General features: G+C 60.6%; 1 protein-coding gene across 1 annotated transcript in view; it reads right to left on the bottom strand.

Moving 5' to 3' along the window:
• Nucleotides 1-845: 845 nt before the first annotated feature.
• LOC125437011 (E3 ubiquitin-protein ligase UHRF2-like) overlaps nt 846-24909 on the bottom strand; it is a 63743-nt gene continuing 39679 nt past the window's right edge. The window contains exons 4-6 of the mRNA XM_048504382.1: nt 21648-21866; nt 12171-12280; nt 846-859 (exon numbers count right to left, since the gene is read on the bottom strand). Of these exons, the coding sequence (XP_048360339.1) occupies nt 846-859; nt 12171-12280; nt 21648-21866 (343 nt within the window). The remainder of the gene's footprint in view (nt 860-12170; nt 12281-21647; nt 21867-24909) is intronic.

Genomic DNA, 24909 nt, shown 5'->3' with positions numbered 1-24909 from the left:
CTGAGGTTTAGATTAGATTTTTGGAAAGTGGTGCATTAAACAAAACCTATTTTATTTATTTATTGGATTTGTATCCCACCCAATCCCCGAATGGCTGGGTGGGTTACAACAATCTTAGAACATTAAAATATGGCTCTCAGCTCAAACTGGCTGAACACATCTTTAATAACCAGTGACCCATGCTGGAAAATGATACTCTTCTCACTGTCAATGGGAGGCAAACCTTTTCTTGCTCAAAGACAGTCTCCAACCGGGGCCTGCAACAAACCAAGATCTGGCCTCATATCTACTCATTCACTTGTTCATTTGCCAATGTTATACATGCCCTCAAATGTCAGCAGTGCCCTTCCACTCGAACATTGCACATATAGCTCAGTCCCTCCTGTCTGCGTGATTTTGAAATCTTTAACTAGATTAGTTTTCATATATGGCTTTGATTGCAGTTCTGTTGGTGACTTGCTACTGTTACAACAAATAGCAACAGTCTAGTGTCTACTCTAGAGCAAATTATTCAGAGCATTTCAGTAACCGTAAGACCTTAAGATAGGCTACTGTTATTTTCTTCATTACAGACTGGGGACAGGATTCCATAAAGCCATCTAGAGAGTTCTTGACCCTAACTGAAGACTGAGAAATCTATGAATAAGATTTTTCTCCTCTAGTGTACCATATCCTCTTCCTATCTTCTTTTGTCATTTTTTTGAGTAATAGCAGAACTATCCATCAAAAATATTTCTGCATCTTTGTTTTATAGTTTTATCAAAGTGCCAAAATGAAGACTAGTTGTGTGGGAAAGTTTGTATAGTTCCTGTTTTTTAAGTAGCAAACTCTAACAATTCAAGTAATTAAGTCACCTTTCCTTGGCTCCATAATCAACCAAAAGGGTGCCGCAACCAAGAAATCAGGAAGCATACTAGGAAAGGGCAGCCATGAAGGAACCAGAAAAGATCTTTAAGTGTAAGGAAGTGTCACTGGCAACCAAGATCAAGTTAATTCATGCCTTATTTCCTAAACTGGAAAAAAGATTACTTTGAAATGTAGTGTTGGAAAAGGGTGTTACAAATATAGTGGGCCACCCAAAAAACCAAATAAGCGGACTGAAGATCAAACATGACTAAGCTGAGGCTATAGTAATTTGGTTACATTATGAGAAGACAAACATCACTGGGAAAGACAATAACGCTAGGAAAAGTTGAAGGCGGTAGGGAAAAGAAGATGACCCAACATGGCCTAGAGCAGGGGTAGGGAACCTGCGGCTCTCCAGATGTTCAGGAACTACAATTCCCATCAGCCCCTACCAGCATGGCCAATTGGCCATGCTGACAGAGGCTGATGGGAATTGTAGTTCCTGAACATCTAGAGAGCCGCAGGTTCCCCCCCCCCCCCACCCCCCCCCCCCCCCACCCCCCCCCCCCCCCACCCCCCCCCCCCCCCACCCCCCCCCCCCCCCACCCCCCCCCCCCCCCACCCCCCCCCCCCCCCACCCCCCCCCCCCCCCACCCCCCCCCCCCCCCACCCCCCCCCCCCCCCACCCCCCCCCCCCCCCACCCCCCCCCCCCCCCACCCCCCCCCCCCCCCACCCCCCCCCCCCCCCACCCCCCCCCCCCCCCACCCCCCCCCCCCCCCACCCCCCCCCCCCCCCACCCCCCCCCCCCCCCACCCCCCCCCCCCCCCACCCCCCCCCCCCCCCACCCCCCCCCCCCCCCACCCCCCCCCCCCCCCACCCCCCCCCCCCCCCACCCCCCCCCCCCCCCACCCCCCCCCCCCCCCACCCCCCCCCCCCCCCACCCCCCCCCCCCCCCACCCCCCCCCCCCCCCACCCCCCCCCCCCCCCACCCCCCCCCCCCCCCACCCCCCCCCCCCCCCACCCCCCCCCCCCCCCACCCCCCCCCCCCCCCACCCCCCCCCCCCCCCACCCCCCCCCCCCCCCACCCCCCCCCCCCCCCACCCCCCCCCCCCCCCACCCCCCCCCCCCCCCACCCCCCCCCCCCCCCACCCCCCCCCCCCCCCACCCCCCCCCCCCCCCACCCCCCCCCCCCCCCACCCCCCCCCCCCCCCACCCCCCCCCCCCCCCACCCCCCCCCCCCCCCACCCCCCCCCCCCCCCACCCCCCCCCCCCCCCACCCCCCCCCCCCCCCACCCCCCCCCCCCCCCACCCCCCCCCCCCCCCACCCCCCCCCCCCCCCACCCCCCCCCCCCCCCACCCCCCCCCCCCCCCACCCCCCCCCCCCCCCACCCCCCCCCCCCCCCACCCCCCCCCCCCCCCACCCCCCCCCCCCCCCACCCCCCCCCCCCCCCACCCCCCCCCCCCCCCACCCCCCCCCCCCCCCACCCCCCCCCCCCCCCACCCCCCCCCCCCCCCACCCCCCCCCCCCCCCACCCCCCCCCCCCCCCACCCCCCCCCCCCCCCACCCCCCCCCCCCCCCACCCCCCCCCCCCCCCACCCCCCCCCCCCCCCACCCCCCCCCCCCCCCACCCCCCCCCCCCCCCACCCCCCCCCCCCCCCACCCCCCCCCCCCCCCACCCCCCCCCCCCCCCACCCCCCCCCCCCCCCACCCCCCCCCCCCCCCACCCCCCCCCCCCCCCACCCCCCCCCCCCCCCACCCCCCCCCCCCCCCACCCCCCCCCCCCCCCACCCCCCCCCCCCCCCACCCCCCCCCCCCCCCACCCCCCCCCCCCCCCACCCCCCCCCCCCCCCACCCCCCCCCCCCCCCACCCCCCCCCCCCCCCACCCCCCCCCCCCCCCACCCCCCCCCCCCCCCACCCCCCCCCCCCCCCACCCCCCCCCCCCCCCACCCCCCCCCCCCCCCACCCCCCCCCCCCCCCACCCCCCCCCCCCCCCACCCCCCCCCCCCCCCACCCCCCCCCCCCCCCACCCCCCCCCCCCCCCACCCCCCCCCCCCCCCACCCCCCCCCCCCCCCACCCCCCCCCCCCCCCACCCCCCCCCCCCCCCACCCCCCCCCCCCCCCACCCCCCCCCCCCCCCACCCCCCCCCCCCCCCACCCCCCCCCCCCCCCACCCCCCCCCCCCCCCACCCCCCCCCCCCCCCACCCCCCCCCCCCCCCACCCCCCCCCCCCCCCACCCCCCCCCCCCCCCACCCCCCCCCCCCCCCACCCCCCCCCCCCCCCACCCCCCCCCCCCCCCACCCCCCCCCCCCCCCACCCCCCCCCCCCCCCACCCCCCCCCCCCCCCACCCCCCCCCCCCCCCACCCCCCCCCCCCCCCACCCCCCCCCCCCCCCACCCCCCCCCCCCCCCACCCCCCCCCCCCCCCACCCCCCCCCCCCCCCACCCCCCCCCCCCCCCACCCCCCCCCCCCCCCACCCCCCCCCCCCCCCACCCCCCCCCCCCCCCACCCCCCCCCCCCCCCACCCCCCCCCCCCCCCACCCCCCCCCCCCCCCACCCCCCCCCCCCCCCACCCCCCCCCCCCCCCACCCCCCCCCCCCCCCACCCCCCCCCCCCCCCACCCCCCCCCCCCCCCACCCCCCCCCCCCCCCACCCCCCCCCCCCCCCACCCCCCCCCCCCCCCACCCCCCCCCCCCCCCACCCCCCCCCCCCCCCACCCCCCCCCCCCCCCACCCCCCCCCCCCCCCACCCCCCCCCCCCCCCACCCCCCCCCCCCCCCACCCCCCCCCCCCCCCACCCCCCCCCCCCCCCACCCCCCCCCCCCCCCACCCCCCCCCCCCCCCACCCCCCCCCCCCCCCACCCCCCCCCCCCCCCACCCCCCCCCCCCCCCACCCCCCCCCCCCCCCACCCCCCCCCCCCCCCACCCCCCCCCCCCCCCACCCCCCCCCCCCCCCACCCCCCCCCCCCCCCACCCCCCCCCCCCCCCACCCCCCCCCCCCCCCACCCCCCCCCCCCCCCACCCCCCCCCCCCCCCACCCCCCCCCCCCCCCACCCCCCCCCCCCCCCACCCCCCCCCCCCCCCACCCCCCCCCCCCCCCACCCCCCCCCCCCCCCACCCCCCCCCCCCCCCACCCCCCCCCCCCCCCACCCCCCCCCCCCCCCACCCCCCCCCCCCCCCACCCCCCCCCCCCCCCACCCCCCCCCCCCCCCACCCCCCCCCCCCCCCACCCCCCCCCCCCCCCACCCCCCCCCCCCCCCACCCCCCCCCCCCCCCACCCCCCCCCCCCCCCACCCCCCCCCCCCCCCACCCCCCCCCCCCCCCACCCCCCCCCCCCCCCACCCCCCCCCCCCCCCACCCCCCCCCCCCCCCACCCCCCCCCCCCCCCACCCCCCCCCCCCCCCACCCCCCCCCCCCCCCACCCCCCCCCCCCCCCACCCCCCCCCCCCCCCACCCCCCCCCCCCCCCACCCCCCCCCCCCCCCACCCCCCCCCCCCCCCACCCCCCCCCCCCCCCACCCCCCCCCCCCCCCACCCCCCCCCCCCCCCACCCCCCCCCCCCCCCACCCCCCCCCCCCCCCACCCCCCCCCCCCCCCACCCCCCCCCCCCCCCACCCCCCCCCCCCCCCACCCCCCCCCCCCCCCACCCCCCCCCCCCCCCACCCCCCCCCCCCCCCACCCCCCCCCCCCCCCACCCCCCCCCCCCCCCACCCCCCCCCCCCCCCACCCCCCCCCCCCCCCACCCCCCCCCCCCCCCACCCCCCCCCCCCCCCACCCCCCCCCCCCCCCACCCCCCCCCCCCCCCACCCCCCCCCCCCCCCACCCCCCCCCCCCCCCACCCCCCCCCCCCCCCACCCCCCCCCCCCCCCACCCCCCCCCCCCCCCACCCCCCCCCCCCCCCACCCCCCCCCCCCCCCACCCCCCCCCCCCCCCACCCCCCCCCCCCCCCACCCCCCCCCCCCCCCACCCCCCCCCCCCCCCACCCCCCCCCCCCCCCACCCCCCCCCCCCCCCACCCCCCCCCCCCCCCACCCCCCCCCCCCCCCACCCCCCCCCCCCCCCACCCCCCCCCCCCCCCACCCCCCCCCCCCCCCACCCCCCCCCCCCCCCACCCCCCCCCCCCCCCACCCCCCCCCCCCCCCACCCCCCCCCCCCCCCACCCCCCCCCCCCCCCACCCCCCCCCCCCCCCACCCCCCCCCCCCCCCACCCCCCCCCCCCCCCACCCCCCCCCCCCCCCACCCCCCCCCCCCCCCACCCCCCCCCCCCCCCACCCCCCCCCCCCCCCACCCCCCCCCCCCCCCACCCCCCCCCCCCCCCACCCCCCCCCCCCCCCACCCCCCCCCCCCCCCACCCCCCCCCCCCCCCACCCCCCCCCCCCCCCACCCCCCCCCCCCCCCACCCCCCCCCCCCCCCACCCCCCCCCCCCCCCACCCCCCCCCCCCCCCACCCCCCCCCCCCCCCACCCCCCCCCCCCCCCACCCCCCCCCCCCCCCACCCCCCCCCCCCCCCACCCCCCCCCCCCCCCACCCCCCCCCCCCCCCACCCCCCCCCCCCCCCACCCCCCCCCCCCCCCACCCCCCCCCCCCCCCACCCCCCCCCCCCCCCACCCCCCCCCCCCCCCACCCCCCCCCCCCCCCACCCCCCCCCCCCCCCACCCCCCCCCCCCCCCACCCCCCCCCCCCCCCACCCCCCCCCCCCCCCACCCCCCCCCCCCCCCACCCCCCCCCCCCCCCACCCCCCCCCCCCCCCACCCCCCCCCCCCCCCACCCCCCCCCCCCCCCACCCCCCCCCCCCCCCACCCCCCCCCCCCCCCACCCCCCCCCCCCCCCACCCCCCCCCCCCCCCACCCCCCCCCCCCCCCACCCCCCCCCCCCCCCACCCCCCCCCCCCCCCACCCCCCCCCCCCCCCACCCCCCCCCCCCCCCACCCCCCCCCCCCCCCACCCCCCCCCCCCCCCACCCCCCCCCCCCCCCACCCCCCCCCCCCCCCACCCCCCCCCCCCCCCACCCCCCCCCCCCCCCACCCCCCCCCCCCCCCACCCCCCCCCCCCCCCACCCCCCCCCCCCCCCACCCCCCCCCCCCCCCACCCCCCCCCCCCCCCACCCCCCCCCCCCCCCACCCCCCCCCCCCCCCACCCCCCCCCCCCCCCACCCCCCCCCCCCCCCACCCCCCCCCCCCCCCACCCCCCCCCCCCCCCACCCCCCCCCCCCCCCACCCCCCCCCCCCCCCACCCCCCCCCCCCCCCACCCCCCCCCCCCCCCACCCCCCCCCCCCCCCACCCCCCCCCCCCCCCACCCCCCCCCCCCCCCACCCCCCCCCCCCCCCACCCCCCCCCCCCCCCACCCCCCCCCCCCCCCACCCCCCCCCCCCCCCACCCCCCCCCCCCCCCACCCCCCCCCCCCCCCACCCCCCCCCCCCCCCACCCCCCCCCCCCCCCACCCCCCCCCCCCCCCACCCCCCCCCCCCCCCACCCCCCCCCCCCCCCACCCCCCCCCCCCCCCACCCCCCCCCCCCCCCACCCCCCCCCCCCCCCACCCCCCCCCCCCCCCACCCCCCCCCCCCCCCACCCCCCCCCCCCCCCACCCCCCCCCCCCCCCACCCCCCCCCCCCCCCACCCCCCCCCCCCCCCACCCCCCCCCCCCCCCACCCCCCCCCCCCCCCACCCCCCCCCCCCCCCACCCCCCCCCCCCCCCACCCCCCCCCCCCCCCACCCCCCCCCCCCCCCACCCCCCCCCCCCCCCACCCCCCCCCCCCCCCACCCCCCCCCCCCCCCACCCCCCCCCCCCCCCACCCCCCCCCCCCCCCACCCCCCCCCCCCCCCACCCCCCCCCCCCCCCACCCCCCCCCCCCCCCACCCCCCCCCCCCCCCACCCCCCCCCCCCCCCACCCCCCCCCCCCCCCACCCCCCCCCCCCCCCACCCCCCCCCCCCCCCACCCCCCCCCCCCCCCACCCCCCCCCCCCCCCACCCCCCCCCCCCCCCACCCCCCCCCCCCCCCACCCCCCCCCCCCCCCACCCCCCCCCCCCCCCACCCCCCCCCCCCCCCACCCCCCCCCCCCCCCACCCCCCCCCCCCCCCACCCCCCCCCCCCCCCACCCCCCCCCCCCCCCACCCCCCCCCCCCCCCACCCCCCCCCCCCCCCACCCCCCCCCCCCCCCACCCCCCCCCCCCCCCACCCCCCCCCCCCCCCACCCCCCCCCCCCCCCACCCCCCCCCCCCCCCACCCCCCCCCCCCCCCACCCCCCCCCCCCCCCACCCCCCCCCCCCCCCACCCCCCCCCCCCCCCACCCCCCCCCCCCCCCACCCCCCCCCCCCCCCACCCCCCCCCCCCCCCACCCCCCCCCCCCCCCACCCCCCCCCCCCCCCACCCCCCCCCCCCCCCACCCCCCCCCCCCCCCACCCCCCCCCCCCCCCACCCCCCCCCCCCCCCACCCCCCCCCCCCCCCACCCCCCCCCCCCCCCACCCCCCCCCCCCCCCACCCCCCCCCCCCCCCACCCCCCCCCCCCCCCACCCCCCCCCCCCCCCACCCCCCCCCCCCCCCACCCCCCCCCCCCCCCACCCCCCCCCCCCCCCACCCCCCCCCCCCCCCACCCCCCCCCCCCCCCACCCCCCCCCCCCCCCACCCCCCCCCCCCCCCACCCCCCCCCCCCCCCACCCCCCCCCCCCCCCACCCCCCCCCCCCCCCACCCCCCCCCCCCCCCACCCCCCCCCCCCCCCACCCCCCCCCCCCCCCACCCCCCCCCCCCCCCACCCCCCCCCCCCCCCACCCCCCCCCCCCCCCACCCCCCCCCCCCCCCACCCCCCCCCCCCCCCACCCCCCCCCCCCCCCACCCCCCCCCCCCCCCACCCCCCCCCCCCCCCACCCCCCCCCCCCCCCACCCCCCCCCCCCCCCACCCCCCCCCCCCCCCACCCCCCCCCCCCCCCACCCCCCCCCCCCCCCACCCCCCCCCCCCCCCACCCCCCCCCCCCCCCACCCCCCCCCCCCCCCACCCCCCCCCCCCCCCACCCCCCCCCCCCCCCACCCCCCCCCCCCCCCACCCCCCCCCCCCCCCACCCCCCCCCCCCCCCACCCCCCCCCCCCCCCACCCCCCCCCCCCCCCACCCCCCCCCCCCCCCACCCCCCCCCCCCCCCACCCCCCCCCCCCCCCACCCCCCCCCCCCCCCACCCCCCCCCCCCCCCACCCCCCCCCCCCCCCACCCCCCCCCCCCCCCACCCCCCCCCCCCCCCACCCCCCCCCCCCCCCACCCCCCCCCCCCCCCACCCCCCCCCCCCCCCACCCCCCCCCCCCCCCACCCCCCCCCCCCCCCACCCCCCCCCCCCCCCACCCCCCCCCCCCCCCACCCCCCCCCCCCCCCACCCCCCCCCCCCCCCACCCCCCCCCCCCCCCACCCCCCCCCCCCCCCACCCCCCCCCCCCCCCACCCCCCCCCCCCCCCACCCCCCCCCCCCCCCACCCCCCCCCCCCCCCACCCCCCCCCCCCCCCACCCCCCCCCCCCCCCACCCCCCCCCCCCCCCACCCCCCCCCCCCCCCACCCCCCCCCCCCCCCACCCCCCCCCCCCCCCACCCCCCCCCCCCCCCACCCCCCCCCCCCCCCACCCCCCCCCCCCCCCACCCCCCCCCCCCCCCACCCCCCCCCCCCCCCACCCCCCCCCCCCCCCACCCCCCCCCCCCCCCACCCCCCCCCCCCCCCACCCCCCCCCCCCCCCACCCCCCCCCCCCCCCACCCCCCCCCCCCCCCACCCCCCCCCCCCCCCACCCCCCCCCCCCCCCACCCCCCCCCCCCCCCACCCCCCCCCCCCCCCACCCCCCCCCCCCCCCACCCCCCCCCCCCCCCACCCCCCCCCCCCCCCACCCCCCCCCCCCCCCACCCCCCCCCCCCCCCACCCCCCCCCCCCCCCACCCCCCCCCCCCCCCACCCCCCCCCCCCCCCACCCCCCCCCCCCCCCACCCCCCCCCCCCCCCACCCCCCCCCCCCCCCACCCCCCCCCCCCCCCACCCCCCCCCCCCCCCACCCCCCCCCCCCCCCACCCCCCCCCCCCCCCACCCCCCCCCCCCCCCACCCCCCCCCCCCCCCACCCCCCCCCCCCCCCACCCCCCCCCCCCCCCACCCCCCCCCCCCCCCACCCCCCCCCCCCCCCACCCCCCCCCCCCCCCACCCCCCCCCCCCCCCACCCCCCCCCCCCCCCACCCCCCCCCCCCCCCACCCCCCCCCCCCCCCACCCCCCCCCCCCCCCACCCCCCCCCCCCCCCACCCCCCCCCCCCCCCACCCCCCCCCCCCCCCACCCCCCCCCCCCCCCACCCCCCCCCCCCCCCACCCCCCCCCCCCCCCACCCCCCCCCCCCCCCACCCCCCCCCCCCCCCACCCCCCCCCCCCCCCACCCCCCCCCCCCCCCACCCCCCCCCCCCCCCACCCCCCCCCCCCCCCACCCCCCCCCCCCCCCACCCCCCCCCCCCCCCACCCCCCCCCCCCCCCACCCCCCCCCCCCCCCACCCCCCCCCCCCCCCACCCCCCCCCCCCCCCACCCCCCCCCCCCCCCACCCCCCCCCCCCCCCACCCCCCCCCCCCCCCACCCCCCCCCCCCCCCACCCCCCCCCCCCCCCACCCCCCCCCCCCCCCACCCCCCCCCCCCCCCACCCCCCCCCCCCCCCACCCCCCCCCCCCCCCACCCCCCCCCCCCCCCACCCCCCCCCCCCCCCACCCCCCCCCCCCCCCACCCCCCCCCCCCCCCACCCCCCCCCCCCCCCACCCCCCCCCCCCCCCACCCCCCCCCCCCCCCACCCCCCCCCCCCCCCACCCCCCCCCCCCCCCACCCCCCCCCCCCCCCACCCCCCCCCCCCCCCACCCCCCCCCCCCCCCACCCCCCCCCCCCCCCACCCCCCCCCCCCCCCACCCCCCCCCCCCCCCACCCCCCCCCCCCCCCACCCCCCCCCCCCCCCACCCCCCCCCCCCCCCACCCCCCCCCCCCCCCACCCCCCCCCCCCCCCACCCCCCCCCCCCCCCACCCCCCCCCCCCCCCACCCCCCCCCCCCCCCACCCCCCCCCCCCCCCACCCCCCCCCCCCCCCACCCCCCCCCCCCCCCACCCCCCCCCCCCCCCACCCCCCCCCCCCCCCACCCCCCCCCCCCCCCACCCCCCCCCCCCCCCACCCCCCCCCCCCCCCACCCCCCCCCCCCCCCACCCCCCCCCCCCCCCACCCCCCCCCCCCCCCACCCCCCCCCCCCCCCACCCCCCCCCCCCCCCACCCCCCCCCCCCCCCACCCCCCCCCCCCCCCACCCCCCCCCCCCCCCACCCCCCCCCCCCCCCACCCCCCCCCCCCCCCACCCCCCCCCCCCCCCACCCCCCCCCCCCCCCACCCCCCCCCCCCCCCACCCCCCCCCCCCCCCACCCCCCCCCCCCCCCACCCCCCCCCCCCCCCACCCCCCCCCCCCCCCACCCCCCCCCCCCCCCACCCCCCCCCCCCCCCACCCCCCCCCCCCCCCACCCCCCCCCCCCCCCACCCCCCCCCCCCCCCACCCCCCCCCCCCCCCACCCCCCCCCCCCCCCACCCCCCCCCCCCCCCACCCCCCCCCCCCCCCACCCCCCCCCCCCCCCACCCCCCCCCCCCCCCACCCCCCCCCCCCCCCACCCCCCCCCCCCCCCACCCCCCCCCCCCCCCACCCCCCCCCCCCCCCACCCCCCCCCCCCCCCACCCCCCCCCCCCCCCACCCCCCCCCCCCCCCACCCCCCCCCCCCCCCACCCCCCCCCCCCCCCACCCCCCCCCCCCCCCACCCCCCCCCCCCCCCACCCCCCCCCCCCCCCACCCCCCCCCCCCCCCACCCCCCCCCCCCCCCACCCCCCCCCCCCCCCACCCCCCCCCCCCCCCACCCCCCCCCCCCCCCACCCCCCCCCCCCCCCACCCCCCCCCCCCCCCACCCCCCCCCCCCCCCACCCCCCCCCCCCCCCACCCCCCCCCCCCCCCACCCCCCCCCCCCCCCACCCCCCCCCCCCCCCACCCCCCCCCCCCCCCACCCCCCCCCCCCCCCACCCCCCCCCCCCCCCACCCCCCCCCCCCCCCACCCCCCCCCCCCCCCACCCCCCCCCCCCCCCACCCCCCCCCCCCCCCACCCCCCCCCCCCCCCACCCCCCCCCCCCCCCACCCCCCCCCCCCCCCACCCCCCCCCCCCCCCACCCCCCCCCCCCCCCACCCCCCCCCCCCCCCACCCCCCCCCCCCCCCACCCCCCCCCCCCCCCACCCCCCCCCCCCCCCACCCCCCCCCCCCCCCACCCCCCCCCCCCCCCACCCCCCCCCCCCCCCACCCCCCCCCCCCCCCACCCCCCCCCCCCCCCACCCCCCCCCCCCCCCACCCCCCCCCCCCCCCACCCCCCCCCCCCCCCACCCCCCCCCCCCCCCACCCCCCCCCCCCCCCACCCCCCCCCCCCCCCACCCCCCCCCCCCCCCACCCCCCCCCCCCCCCACCCCCCCCCCCCCCCACCCCCCCCCCCCCCCACCCCCCCCCCCCCCCACCCCCCCCCCCCCCCACCACTGGAGAGCCGCAGGTTCCCTACCCCTGTGCTAGCCTAAAAACTGCGCCCCCTGCAGGCCAAAAATGGAAAACCACTAAAAATACCCAAAAACGAACCCAGCATTTTGATGCCCCCCACAAGGTGATGCCCTGGGCAGCTGCCCACCTTGCCCAATGGGCATTACGCCAGTGATTTATACAAATAATGCTTCTTGTGATAATGAGGAGAATAGACCAGACAAGGAATTAGGAGAAAAATAAAGCTTAACAACATTTGAAGAAAAATGTAAAGAGGGTTAGCTGACATCACAAATTCATTTTACATAAGGCTATGGAGGACAAAAAATAGTTCTCCAAATTTTTCACACAAAGATTTTTTTAATGTCATTTAAACAAAATGTAATTTACCACAACATGAAGAGCTTATGTTCTTCCTCTATTGCAAGTGGTTAGCCTGCATGTGGCCAGAAGCATAAGTCAAAGAACTCTCGGCTCTTGGCTCACAATCCCCAGAGCTGAATAAGAGGGCCCAGTGGATACAGTACCAGCCCAAGAGTTGGAACAGAGCTTTCGTTTTATCTAAGGAGGAATCCACGTGGGCCAAAAACAGCAGTGTGAAAACGCTATGAAAACAAGTAAACCCTTTTACGCTGTTTTAAGCCATTTTACACTGTTTTCACACCATTGTTTTTGGCCCAGGGAGAATCTGCCTAAATTACATTCTGCTTTTCAAAAGCCACTTCAGCCTCCAGTGGGAAGAAGAGGGGTATATCTTAAGTATAGACACATTCTTTCACATAATATAAAAAAGCCTACTTTTGAACTCTCCATCTGCAAATGTCAGAGGATATGCTCCCGGCTTTTCAATCTTGTATATTTCCTCTACAAAAAGTAGTTTGCAATCATTTATTATATTTTCTGGGCCTCTGAAAAGTAAAACAAAATATTTTAGCTCAATATATCTCCAACTCTGAATGACTACACAAATGTACTCTGAAACCACTAGTGTTGGCTGTATGGACTGCATTTCATAAAAAGGATCAATCATGTAGTGATCATAGTCTGCAAACAAAACTGAACAACAAGCAGTTCTCAGGCAATAATCCTGAGGTAGTTTTACTTCTAATAATGATTTCCAGTACTGTAAATTCACCTAATATGTATATGCCAGATACATTGGATGCTAAATATTTACTTCCTTTTCTATATTGCCATTCAAGACATGTTGACCAAGTTGGTCCACAATGAAATTAACAATAAAATAAGCAGCAAGATAAGGAACAGTAAGAAGGGATCAGAAACCATTTAAACCCAAGTTTAACAATATGAAACATGTAAAAATATTAAAATTAGAGAACATTAAATATTTTCATGCCTCTCTGAATTCAATGGGAGAGTTAAGCACTCTCACACATACACACTGAAATCAATGGGACAAAGGGAGCATGAGGTACCCTCCTGGATCAGATCAGTGGTCAATTCAGTCCAGTGTCCTGTTTCACACACTGGCCAGCTACTGGTCTTGGAGGGTAAACTAACAGGATAGCTGCCTTGTGTGAGGTTTACCTCCCCCAGACATGGAGCTTCTACTGATCATCAACTTCATCAGATACCTGGTTCTAATATTATGGAAGAAGTTCTCTCTATCCCCTTTATCTTACAAGCCTCTATCCTCCACACAAATCTCTACTCTCACTTAAAAAGCTCACTCTTCATAATCTCTTCAGAGCAAAATGTCCCAACCTTGACTGTAACCAGATTTCTTGAATATGTCTTTAATGATCTCAGAATCTATTGACTTACTGTATTCTCTTGTTTTCATTTTATTTATAATTCTACCAGTTTTCCTCTATTGGACACCATAAGTTTGGAATCTTGTTTACAAATTATCACAACTTCACCCAAGTCAGGCAACTCCTGGACTCCTGGACTTCCCCATAGAGCACATTATGGAACTCCTGGACTTCCCCATAGAGCACACAGGACTGAAAACATACCCACTCTTCAGCATAACATAATAAAAAGTACAATTGCACACCATTTGTGTAACTGTTCATGCTCAAAAAACAAAGAGCTTGTACCACACAGGTGACTGTATGGTTAGATCTTTGAGGAGAACACTGTATGGTTAGATCTTTGAGGAGATCCAGTTCTCCATTATGGAAATAATGGAGAAGCGAAAAACTGTTCTATGCCTCTACCAAGCATGTTACTGGCCCAGCATCTGAAAAGAGGCCTGGTTTCTTAGACAGTTGTAAGCAAACTAATAATAACATACTATAAACACTAAAGGAATGCTCTCTATGATGTCAGGACTGGAATTTAATTCCACTTTCATTCTAGCAACCTGCAAGTATTCTTATTCCTGCTGCCACAGTAACCAGAGCTGAAAAGAGAAATTAGGAACTGTCGTGGCCACTGAAATCCCTGCAACCCAAAATCTAACTTTTGGGTTGGGAATCCAAGAATGGAGCATTGCCCATAAAATAACTACCAACTTTTATTTGATATGTCCCTTCAATGGAAACATGTAGAACATTTTTTGTTTGTGGATTTGTGTGCAAGATACTAGAGACCTGTGTCCTCTATGTGAGAAGGGATTTAGCCATGAGGTTCAGGGTGACAGCTGCATGCTGATCTATGTATACAGTATGTATACAGAACAGACCAGTCGAAGCTGGAAGTATATAATTTAGAGAAGATACTTATGTGGGTGGAAAACAGGCTATACTAATAGGTTGTATTAGACATCTTCATGCTATTCCCTCTTCCAATGTATTTCTCCGCCTGAAGTGATGGGTTGCCAGTTCCAGCAGCCCATCAGGTCCTAAATTGCTGCTCAACAAAGAATCAGGAAATGGGGAGAGACTTCCATTCAGAATTTAATCTTGTACATACCAGTTTGGCTGGATCATCTAAGACCAAGGAAGATTGCATTAAAGTGTGTGAAATGAGCAGAGAAGTCATTCTGGCATACCAGAATGTCATTTCCTCCATTAGTTGTAATGACAGGAACTTGAAGTTAAGGGATTGCCTAACAGACAATCAAGTAGACCCCCAACTTCAACACTGAAAACAGAATAAGGATACCAGATATAATGCCCCTATCCCACCTTCTGCACTGTCAGAGCTGGCATTGAAGACTACAAGCTGATTATTCTAGGGAATTTCAACCATCACACCAAGACCATCTTGTCAATGCAACTTGAAACTTCATGGTCTCTGTGGCACATCATGTTATATCTGGCTGCATGCAAATAGAAGAACCAAGCCCTTTAGGACTAAAATCTAGGCCTGGGAAACCTTAATATATCAGTAGACCATACCAGTAGACCATCAGTTAGGAATGTTTCCTGCCTGCTCTGGAGAATTTTACTGCTGTTGCGACAAAGATTCTATGAGAGACCACATTATTTATATATTTGTTTATTGGATTTCTACACCACTTTTCCTCTTAGAACAGGCTCAGTGTGGTTTACAGCCTCTCCAGAAATGGAGCAGTGGCATAAACAAATGGCAAGATTGTATTTTGGTGTCCTTTCCCACTGGGTCAAACGCAGTCAGTCCTTTGGTTTATTAAACCAAAGGATTGCTGGTTGAAGAACATTGCCAACAAGCCAGCTGAACACAGATTAAAGCTGTTCCTTATAGCCTACTCTGTAGCAGTGATGGCAACAAAAATACCTCACCCGCCACCACAGCTTCTATACAGAGCCATTCAGTTCAGGATTCTCACTGGGTCAGGGATCTTTCATAACCAAGACTACAAGACAAATTCAGCTTTGTGAGAGGCATGATGACTGCATGGTGACTTGCCTGCCTTGTGTGAAGGTTGCAGATGTCACGCTTCGTCTAGATAGGCTGATAGACAGTGATGGGGTAGAATCAGCAGCTGTGGTCTATGAAGAGTTGTAGCAACCCCCTTTTAATTTACACTTTTTTCTGCAAGTTGGGGAGGGGGGTCCCCCCCCCAAAATTTTCAGGAAAATCTTACTTCTGTCTAAATAGCCCCAATTCATTAATTTAAGAATCCACAGATTGGTTATGGATGATTCCTGCATAACCAATGCATGAACCCCACGCCTGATTCCTATTGAAAGATTCGCTAAGTAAGGACCATATTCTTCAGGATGGAGGGAAACTTGAAAGACAAAAGATCATCTCCATTCCACACACTTTATTTGTACCTTCTAAAAAGGTTCACTAATGGAATGTAGTAGAAGCTTTGTGCTATGAAACCTGGATGGTAATAAAAGATTCTCTACCCAGCAACCACATATTTCTTAAGAACATAAGAACAAGCCAGCTGGATCAGACCAGAGTCCATCTAGTCCAGCTCTCTGCTACTCGCTTGTATTCTTGTATGCTTCCATCATTTCCTTCATAATCTTTTAATTCTAAAAGCCGATCTAAAGAGAAGGTCAGTTTCTACATAAATTCATACAATACTACTGAATCAAAAGTATAGCATGGGCCATTAACTGAAAACCAATGAGGGGACAGTAGAAACTTGAAACAGCAGGTAAAAAAGGAAAAGAAATACTGAGCCCCAGAAAGCCAACAGGATTACAGTTTGAGACCCTGGCAAGAGATCCATATTTAGACCAACACTTGCTACAACCAATTAAGTAATCTGTCAGTTTCCACAGTTATTGTCAAAGAGCCTTTTCAAGGTCAGCAAAGAAACACTGGAGGCTACAAGGTTGAAATCAGGGGAAAATAAAGCAGTGGAAAGTACTGGCACAATCTGGACAAGCATACCACTAATTTTATTTATATTTTTCACATTAAAAGCCGACTTAAGTTAATAACCTTCACACCAAAATCTTTCACCTACTTTGCTGCTAATTCAATAAAGAGATAACTGAAGCTCCAAAGAGTTCAGTACTTAGTGGTTATTTTATCCCAACTTTGCTAAAAATTCATGAACATGGTTGTCTTGAATTCAACAGAATTAACCAGATGTAAACTGAAAGCTGGCTATGGCATGTTTGCAATCCCAAAAACATTAGGAATCAAATGCATTCTTCCATATTCTTTAGATTATACTATAAGAATAGGAACATGCCATGACCTGAATGGCTAAGATTAGCCTGATCTCATCAGATCTTGGAAGCTAAGTGGGGTTGGTCCTGGTTAGTACATGGAAATCAACAACAAATCAAGCGTTGCTATTACAGAGTCAGGCAATGGCAAATCACCTGTTTGTCTTTCACCTTGAAAACCCTACAGGGTTGCCATAAATCAGCTGTGACTTGATGGCACTTTGTACCGCCTCATTCCTACCTATCTTATTCAATTCCCTCTCTTTGGCTGCTGCTTCCCATGAAGTCACTTTTCAGCCCCCACATCTACTTCCCCTCAGGCCCATGCTCCTTCTTTCTATCACTACCCCCTTTCTGGCCCCTTACCTCGTTCTGGGGCCACAGAATGTTGGGTTCCATTGGGGGTTGCTACACCAACCCCAAATGCCATTCAAACACCACTCCTCCACTGTCCAGGTTTTCCTGCAATCCTGTACAGGTAATTCCATTAAGTCTATGTATCCCCCACTGTGTGGATTTTTTTAAATCTGCATGGTGGGGTCAAACTAGAAACTGATAGATCCTATAAATTTTTGCCATTGTAAACATAGTGTAGGAGAGGCTGAAGCAATGTGCATTTCATCTTTCATCACAATAACCATCAGTCTGTAGTCTTAATATTTTTTTAACAAACTATTAATGGTGCAAGTGTATTTATGTGTGATATGCCTATGGAAAATCTTCAAGAAGATAGACATGTAAACATTCTCTTTCTCCAATATAAATAAAAAAGATACCACTGTTTGTCCATATAGCTGACAAATCAAATAGGGATGGATTCAAAATCATTTCCACATTGGCCACAGAGTACAACTTTATCAACATATTACCACAAAAGAAAATTTGGAGGAATACACAAGTGCCTTTACATACATCTTTCAGCCCAGGTGTGGAATCTTGGACATACACTGCAATGTAACTGAAGTAATATTTAGAGAAATATAAGAAAAAAATACATTTGCACTAAACTAATTTTTATTGAACACCAATAAAAAAAGAAAGAAAAAAGGAAAGCAACACAATAAAGTACAAAAAAATCAGGGAATGCAATGGAATAACAATTCATGCACATAAAATCAGGGAACGTGGTTAAGTTCCTAGTAGAAGAAGTCACATTCAGCATACGTGCCCAACCACAAGTACTGCTAACAGAGCTCACCCAAAGATGCATGTGTATATCACCAATTATGACTGTCCTGCTGACATGGATCCCATTGCCATCCCACTTTCTGTGGACCCACCAGCAGGTCTGCTAGCTATAGCAAGCTCTGGGAGCTTTTCTAACTGTGCAGAAGGGAAAGGCCCATGCAGAAACCAGATGGTTGCAACACTTTCCTTGCTAGACTCTTTATTTCCTCCACCAGAGGTAACAATAGAGCACTGGACACTTCTTGACACAAGAAAAGAGGAGGGTGGGAGGGGAAAGTGAGCAAAAAGACTCAAATCAGGGATATGGCTGAAGATCAGAATACAGCAAGAGGAAAAGAAGGAAGGCTAAAGGACATGGAGAAAAAGCAGGAAAGGTCTTACATTGCCTAACTCTAGTGTTAGCACTGTCAAGAGTTGTGGGGTAAAGCTGAGCCTGACTAAACCTCATAAAGAGTCAAAGTGCCAGAGGAACAATATAGGGAACTTTAAAAGTTGGGCAAAAGGGGGGGGGGGTCCTTATATACTTAAAATACATGCCCCTTTCTGCCGGAAGCAGGAATAAATCAGTTTCAGCCACCTCTCCCTACAAAAAGTTCTTCCTTATTTTCTTTTTTTTCCCCCACCATCCAATCATCCAATATTGCTTGCCTAGAAGCAAAAAGTTAGCTTTCTTAAGAGCTCCGTTCCCAAGCATGTGTACAAAACATGGAAAGCCTGGAAAGTGGCCAGGTGGGAAAGGGAGGAAAGAAAGGCATGTTTTTATGCAAAGGAAGTCTCCATGACACTATTTCAGACAACCCTGCTAATAAAAATGGTGCAGTTGGATTTTCCACTTTAACACTACATCCCTCAGCCAGAATATCCAGTAAATCAGTTATTTCTGGCATTGCTGGCAATAGTCATGGTGTTATTCAGGACTATTGAATAACCATTGTTTAGCAAAGATTAATCTTTCCAAAAATAACAAAACGATACTTTGATCATTCCCATTCATAGCATCACTTGAGTATCTGCTGTTACAAGCAACAATATCAAAGAACGACATTCCACCCTTTTTTGGAGTCACTTGGACAGACAAGGGAATTATAATTTTGGCCATGATTCAAACTGTAGATATTATGAGCTTCCCCTTTTACCAGCTAACAACGCTTAACAACGCTGGATTTGATTCAAATTGATTTAAACCAGAAACTGAATTAAATAAAACTGATTTAAATCACAATTTAAATCACTAGTCAGTAAGACTCAATATAAATCACAGTTTTCAACATAAATGCTCGTTCTTGCTGATCATTGTAACCTTAATATTTATAACCCAGATAAAGGTTTCATTTTTGGAATATTAACTTTTTAGGTTAGTTTTACAGTTATATCAGAAAATTAACAATTGTTTGCTCATTTACCATTTGAAACAGATAATTATGAAATCACTGTGACATGAACTATTTCCAGTTTATTAGGCAAGTCATTCATATTTAGACAACTTTTCTGCTGTACATTATTGGAAGTAAAAAAATAATTAAGCATAACCAAAACCATTAAAATTGTTTTATTTAACTAAAACAGTAATATTATATAGCATATATATTCTTGTATTCGCTTAAACAACCATGTTTGTTAATTAACTTGGTTAAACAAAATACCTTAAAAAAACCTTCAGACTGACTACATCAACCAGGAAAAACTAAAATACTGTTTTCTGCAGCTTACTCATGTTCATCTTCATTTTCTTGTTTACTCATAATCTGGAAAAGAAACCATCTTTCCTGCTGTCTCAGATCCTGAATGATTTCTCAATGTAGAAATGAAAGAGTCCAAAGGGAAAAAAAATATTTTTATGTCAGCAGAAGAAGCTACTGCTGTTAAAAGTGAAATCATTTCTTCAACAGTCTCTAAATCCAAGTGCTTAAGTGACTTCCACCAGTTCATTGGGTGTGACTTTCTTCAAAACATATTTCTTAAATGGCTCCACCTTAGCTCAACATTTGGTGAATGACTGTTTGATAGTCTTTTTCTTCAACACTTTAAAGTCTAAATCTGGTATGAGGTATTGACAATACCTACAAGAAAATGAACTGGAGATAAGTCCCATTATTTTTTTAAATTCTTGTAATTTAATTCTATCATCAAACAGTTCCAGGTTTAAGCGGTCATTCAGTTCCTTCCAAATTTCAACAGCATCATCAACAAAACAGCTATTTTTCTGATCTTGCTTAAAGCTTCAAAAATGTTTTTCAGGATGCTCCACACAGGTTCAACATTTCTTTCAAGCCCAGTTAAGACAGTGCCATCTATTTTCTCCTGATCACAAACTGTCATCAGAATAGGTCAGTTCTCAATACACTGCTCAAAATGTCCACTCCAAAGATCCATGCAACAGCTCATAGGAGAGTAAGCTTGGTTTCCCCCTTCCTTTTCAGAAAGGCTGCTGCAACGGGATTGTTATGGCAGCATTTAGCAATTTCAATGACATTAGCCTTTATTTCTGAAGCCTAGGAAGTGCATCAAATGGGCCCTGCAACCATATATTATTAGCTTGGTATTCTCTTCATTCTTGGTCATCAAATCAAATCAATAAAATAAAATAAACTCTCTTCTAAATTTCTTCTCATCTCAGATACACTTGCAGCATTGTCTGTGACCAGGTTGCAAATTAGACTTTTGAATTTTCGTTCATGTTTTATTATTTTTGTTGCTACTTCTTCGAAATATGTGTGCATTTGCTGACATTACATTTGTTCTCAATCAGAGATTTATCTACAGTGGTTTCTGGATGGTGGATTTTTTTTCTTTTAGGTGATATGATGTGGATATGGGGTGTACATGATGTGACTGAAAAATTATCCTGGACAAATAATTCTGAAACTGTAGAACAGGAGAGGATTATCTTGAGGGTTTCCAGAATCCTGTAGGCTGATGATGGGGCTCACCTAAATAAAAAGTCAATGCTATTATTTTTATATACCATTGCTGCTTATTTAGCACTCAGTCCTTCCTGAAAAAGGAAAGTCTGCCTGTTCCAACTATATATTTCTTTATAACAACTGTAACAAAAGTGACAATACCATGCAATAAAACTAACAAATATATTTTGCTCAAATGTGATAATCCTTCAAGAAGGTTTTTAAGAAATATGATGAATCAAAAGGTTTACCAACCTGAAGATCCTGCATGTTCAAACATGTTCCTTTAGTCATCTTCATCACAACTTTCTCCTATGAATGAACACTTCTCATGATGTTGCCCAAAGAATGAATGAAAAGATGCCTAGAGTTCTGTTTTGTTGGTTATATCTGAATTCTTAGTTTTACTGCTCTAGAAACACAGGTTGTAAAAACTGCTAGATCATCAGAATTCTACTGTATACATTGTAGAAAAGTATCCATAAAACATTATAAAAAAAGAATAGCTCAATTATCCCATTTTCATTCACAGGAAGACCTACCTAGTTGTGACTGCTGGGAAATCTAAGGCCTGGATCGCTCAGAGCCCCACATGAGATGCCAGCTTTTCACTCAAAAGAAAAGATCTAGCACAGAGCAACAGAGAAGAAAGCAGAAGTCTTCTTGCCAGCTATTCACAAGACAAAGTGAACTGCAGTCTGAAACCACCTTGTTCTACTCTAGGTTCTCTTCCTTCTTCCTTAATTCTGCTTTTCTCCAAGATCAATTCAACAGGTTTTTCCACTTCCTTTCTGATCTTCATCTGGCTTATGTGTGAATTCAGAAGAATCTTCTTCCAATCCAAGTACTTAATGAGGAGCAAGGAAAAACAGAATCTGATACTCTTCTGTCTTTCCCCAGAACTTCAGTGGATTCTAGAAGAAAATCTCGTCTCTTCCTAGGCACAGAGCTTCATTCCAGTAAGCAGTTATAAACCAATCAGTGTAAACTATATCTATGTTTTAAAACAACTTTCTTCAAGAAATATAAGATCCAGAACTAACTGGAAATCAGGAAATGTGCTGGTTTCTTAAAAAAAATCTGTAGAGTCATGGCAATTAAAACTGAAGTCATCTTTTTTGTAAACAGATTTCTAAAATATATCAATAAATTCTTACCCCAACATAATTTTGGCATAAATTTCTTTGTTAGTCCTTGAAATTTCCCTTAAAGAGGTAATTTCTGCATCAAACCAAAATCCTCTTTCTTCAGGACTCTCTACATTGTAGTTAACCATTACCATATCACCCACACGTAATTCATTCCATTTCAAAATAGTTCTTGCTCGTGGTCGTAGATTACGGACAGTCATATCGACAATGCCACTTTCTGGGTACCTGAAAAAAAATGCAAAGGTCAAAGAACATCCACATCACAAAACAGACTTCAGAAAATGCAATATTTGCATTTTCACTGTAAGCATAATTAACTTTGAAAAGTACAACAAGCATTTTTAATGGAAGCCTGATTATATCAAACCACTATCATTTCCAGACTTGTGTATTTTTTTCAAGTATGATATGATCCAGGATACCATGCAACTAAAAATACAATCATAAATATATTTTATTAGAAATAAGTATTGCTTAGGTTCACTAGGATTGCTATTTAAGCCTGCTGAATCAGTGGAACGCCCTACAAATTTTGAAACACAGGCAGTTTCCAAGGGCATTATGCAATGTGGAGTAGTGAAGATGTTAATGAAAAATATGGGTAAGTTTATAAGGAGCTCTGTGCACTGTAGCCACACCTTCACAGATAAACAATCAAATTCACATACAAAGATGTCTTATATCAAGTTAGACAACTGATCTAATGGAGATGACTGGATATCACTGATACAAATGTAATTTCATTATTATCCCCCCCCCCCCTTATTTCAGACTATCAGCTTGAAAATATAATTTAATTTTGGTTTGAAAGACTGGGACCATTCAAATTCTAAATATACTGGATATAAATCCTAACAGTTTTAATCACTTCCAAATAAATGTGTTTAGGGTTATACATCAAAGAATCCTAATTCATGTCCACATCTGAATCTCAATGACACTGAAGTTCACAGGAGTAATCTCCATGAGAGAACTGAAGAGACAATAAAGGTTACTGTAATGGGTCATGAAGCTGTGATATCACAAAAAGGTAGAGTAGCACATCCAAACTCCTTCAGATTAAATGAATGAGTAAATTGGGGTTTTTTTCCTTGCCTAAAACCAGGAAACAAAGCCATGGCAGAAGCCTGCTGTAACTATGAAACAAACTATCTCTTTGGATATCATGACAAATTTCAGTTAGTGCTGCGAAGTGATATCTCTTTGGATATCATGACAAATTTCAGTGCTGGGAAGTCTTCAGTCATGGTTTGACATATGATGGGAAAAATGCATAGACCTGAGGACCCCCTCCCCCAGATCATTCTCCTCACAAACAATAATCAACCACAATTTGCTTGTGACATCTGAAAAGTAAGTCCTATAAGAAGAGGCTCATTCTTTCATAAAAAACCTTTTGCTTTTTTTTAAATGTCTGCATGTGTAAGTGCCATTAAGTCTCAACTGACATGGCATCCAGTGAGGTTTTCAAGGCAAGAGACGCTCAGAGGTGGTTTGCCATTGCCTGCGTCAGATGGGCTGAGAGAATTCTGAGAGAACACTGACTGGCCCAAGGTCACCCAGCAGGCTTCATGGGAAGAAGTGGAGAATCGAACCCAGTTCACCAGATCAGAGTTTGCCGCTCTTAACCATTACACTATGGTGGCTTCTGGATGCACCCTTGGGGAACAGTGAACGCCACAGAACAAATGGAAAAGTTCAGAGTGTTGATAACTTCTGAAGACAAAATGTAAGATCAAGAAACGGGATCAAAGTATGACACTCAGATAGAGTTCTTAGTTTTGAAGACTACAAGTCTACAGGGTACACTATAGAAACCTGTCAGAGGTATGCATCATACAAGAGTACACATTTAAAAAGAAACTAAGAACAATATCATAAAAGTTTTCTAGACAGCCTAGTTTATAATGTTAATTCCTGGTCTTAAAAAATTATGAAACATACATACTGTTGAATGCATATCTCAGTTACAATCTTATGTGGTGCTGTTTAAAAATTTATCTTAAAATTAATCAAGAGAAAAGAGAGGCAAAAATAAGGTTATTTATCAGCGAAGATTTTTGTACTACTAAAACAGTGAAATAAACAAAATACTTAAAACTAAACATTCAGTTTAAGAGGAGAATTGCTACAAAGTACAGAAGATGGTACCAGAAACTCAACAAACCAAGCTGATTTAGAAATCACAAATAGTCTGATGCAGAGGAAGATTTAGGCCTCAGTAAACAAAATCCTTTGGATACTCACCATGAAGATTCCTTCTTCTTTGAGATAAGGAGGGCATCTTCAGAGTGTGGGTTATTCCCACCCATTTCCTCAGGGAGGCAGGATTTCACAGCTTCCAGTTATTGGCCCTCTATTGGGCTCTGTGAATCAGGGCCTTAGTTTAAAGACTTTCTGAGCATGAGAGTTTATCAACAATAAGAAAGATGAACAAGTTAGAAAGGAAGCATAATAACATAACAGGTAACAGAAAGAACAACGTAACATCAGAAATCATTAGTAGGAAGGAAAGTGAAGGAATCTTGATCCTCTAAGCTTGATCTATCGATGATAGTCTTTTTCAAAGTACTTCCTGTTTACTTCTTCTCTTGACATACATCTGACCTGGTTAGTTGCCTTCAGGATTAGGAGAGTGTTTGAGTCTTGAGAAGCCCTTGGCTTGTCTCCTTGGTGGGCCAAGATAACCTCAGAGAAGAAGGAACCTTCACAGTGAGTATCCAAGATGGGCCAAGATACCCTCATTACCTCAGAGAAGAAGGAACCTTCTCTGAGTAAGCAAGGTTTTGTTCTCCGAGGTGGAGAGCATCTTCAGAGTATGGAGCATCTCTGACTAACTTCTGATAGGGGACATCCAAGTTCCAAGACTTGTTGCAGCACTTTGCAACTCAATGCAGAATACCCAGAAGTTACTTTTGTAGTGGCAGACAAAGGTAGAGCGGAGGCTCACATGGTTGCCTTGCAGATTTCTTCCACAGATGCTTAACATTTCATGGCCACTGTTGCAGCTGCACTCCTGGTAGAGCTGGCCCTAAAGCTTTCCAGTGGCAAGAGCTTACTACTCTATACACTTGAATGATGCATGGCTTGAAGTTATAACTAAAGGTCAGCTTGGACATGTTTTGTCCTTTGTTTGGTAGAGTCAAGGATATGAAGAGTTAATCAGTCTTATGGATGTCAGCAGTATGTCTCAAGTATACGAGGGTATGCCAGACCTTCTCACAGGGATGGGAAGGATTTGGTGAGAAAGAAGGAAGGTGCAGGTCCT

The sequence above is a fragment of the Sphaerodactylus townsendi genome, linkage group LG07 (genome assembly GCF_021028975.2).
Source record: "Sphaerodactylus townsendi isolate TG3544 linkage group LG07, MPM_Stown_v2.3, whole genome shotgun sequence".
Classification (NCBI taxonomy): Eukaryota; Metazoa; Chordata; class Lepidosauria; order Squamata; family Sphaerodactylidae; genus Sphaerodactylus; species Sphaerodactylus townsendi.
Note: the sequence above shows the minus strand (reverse complement) of the source record. Positions and strands in the feature narration are given on the sequence as shown.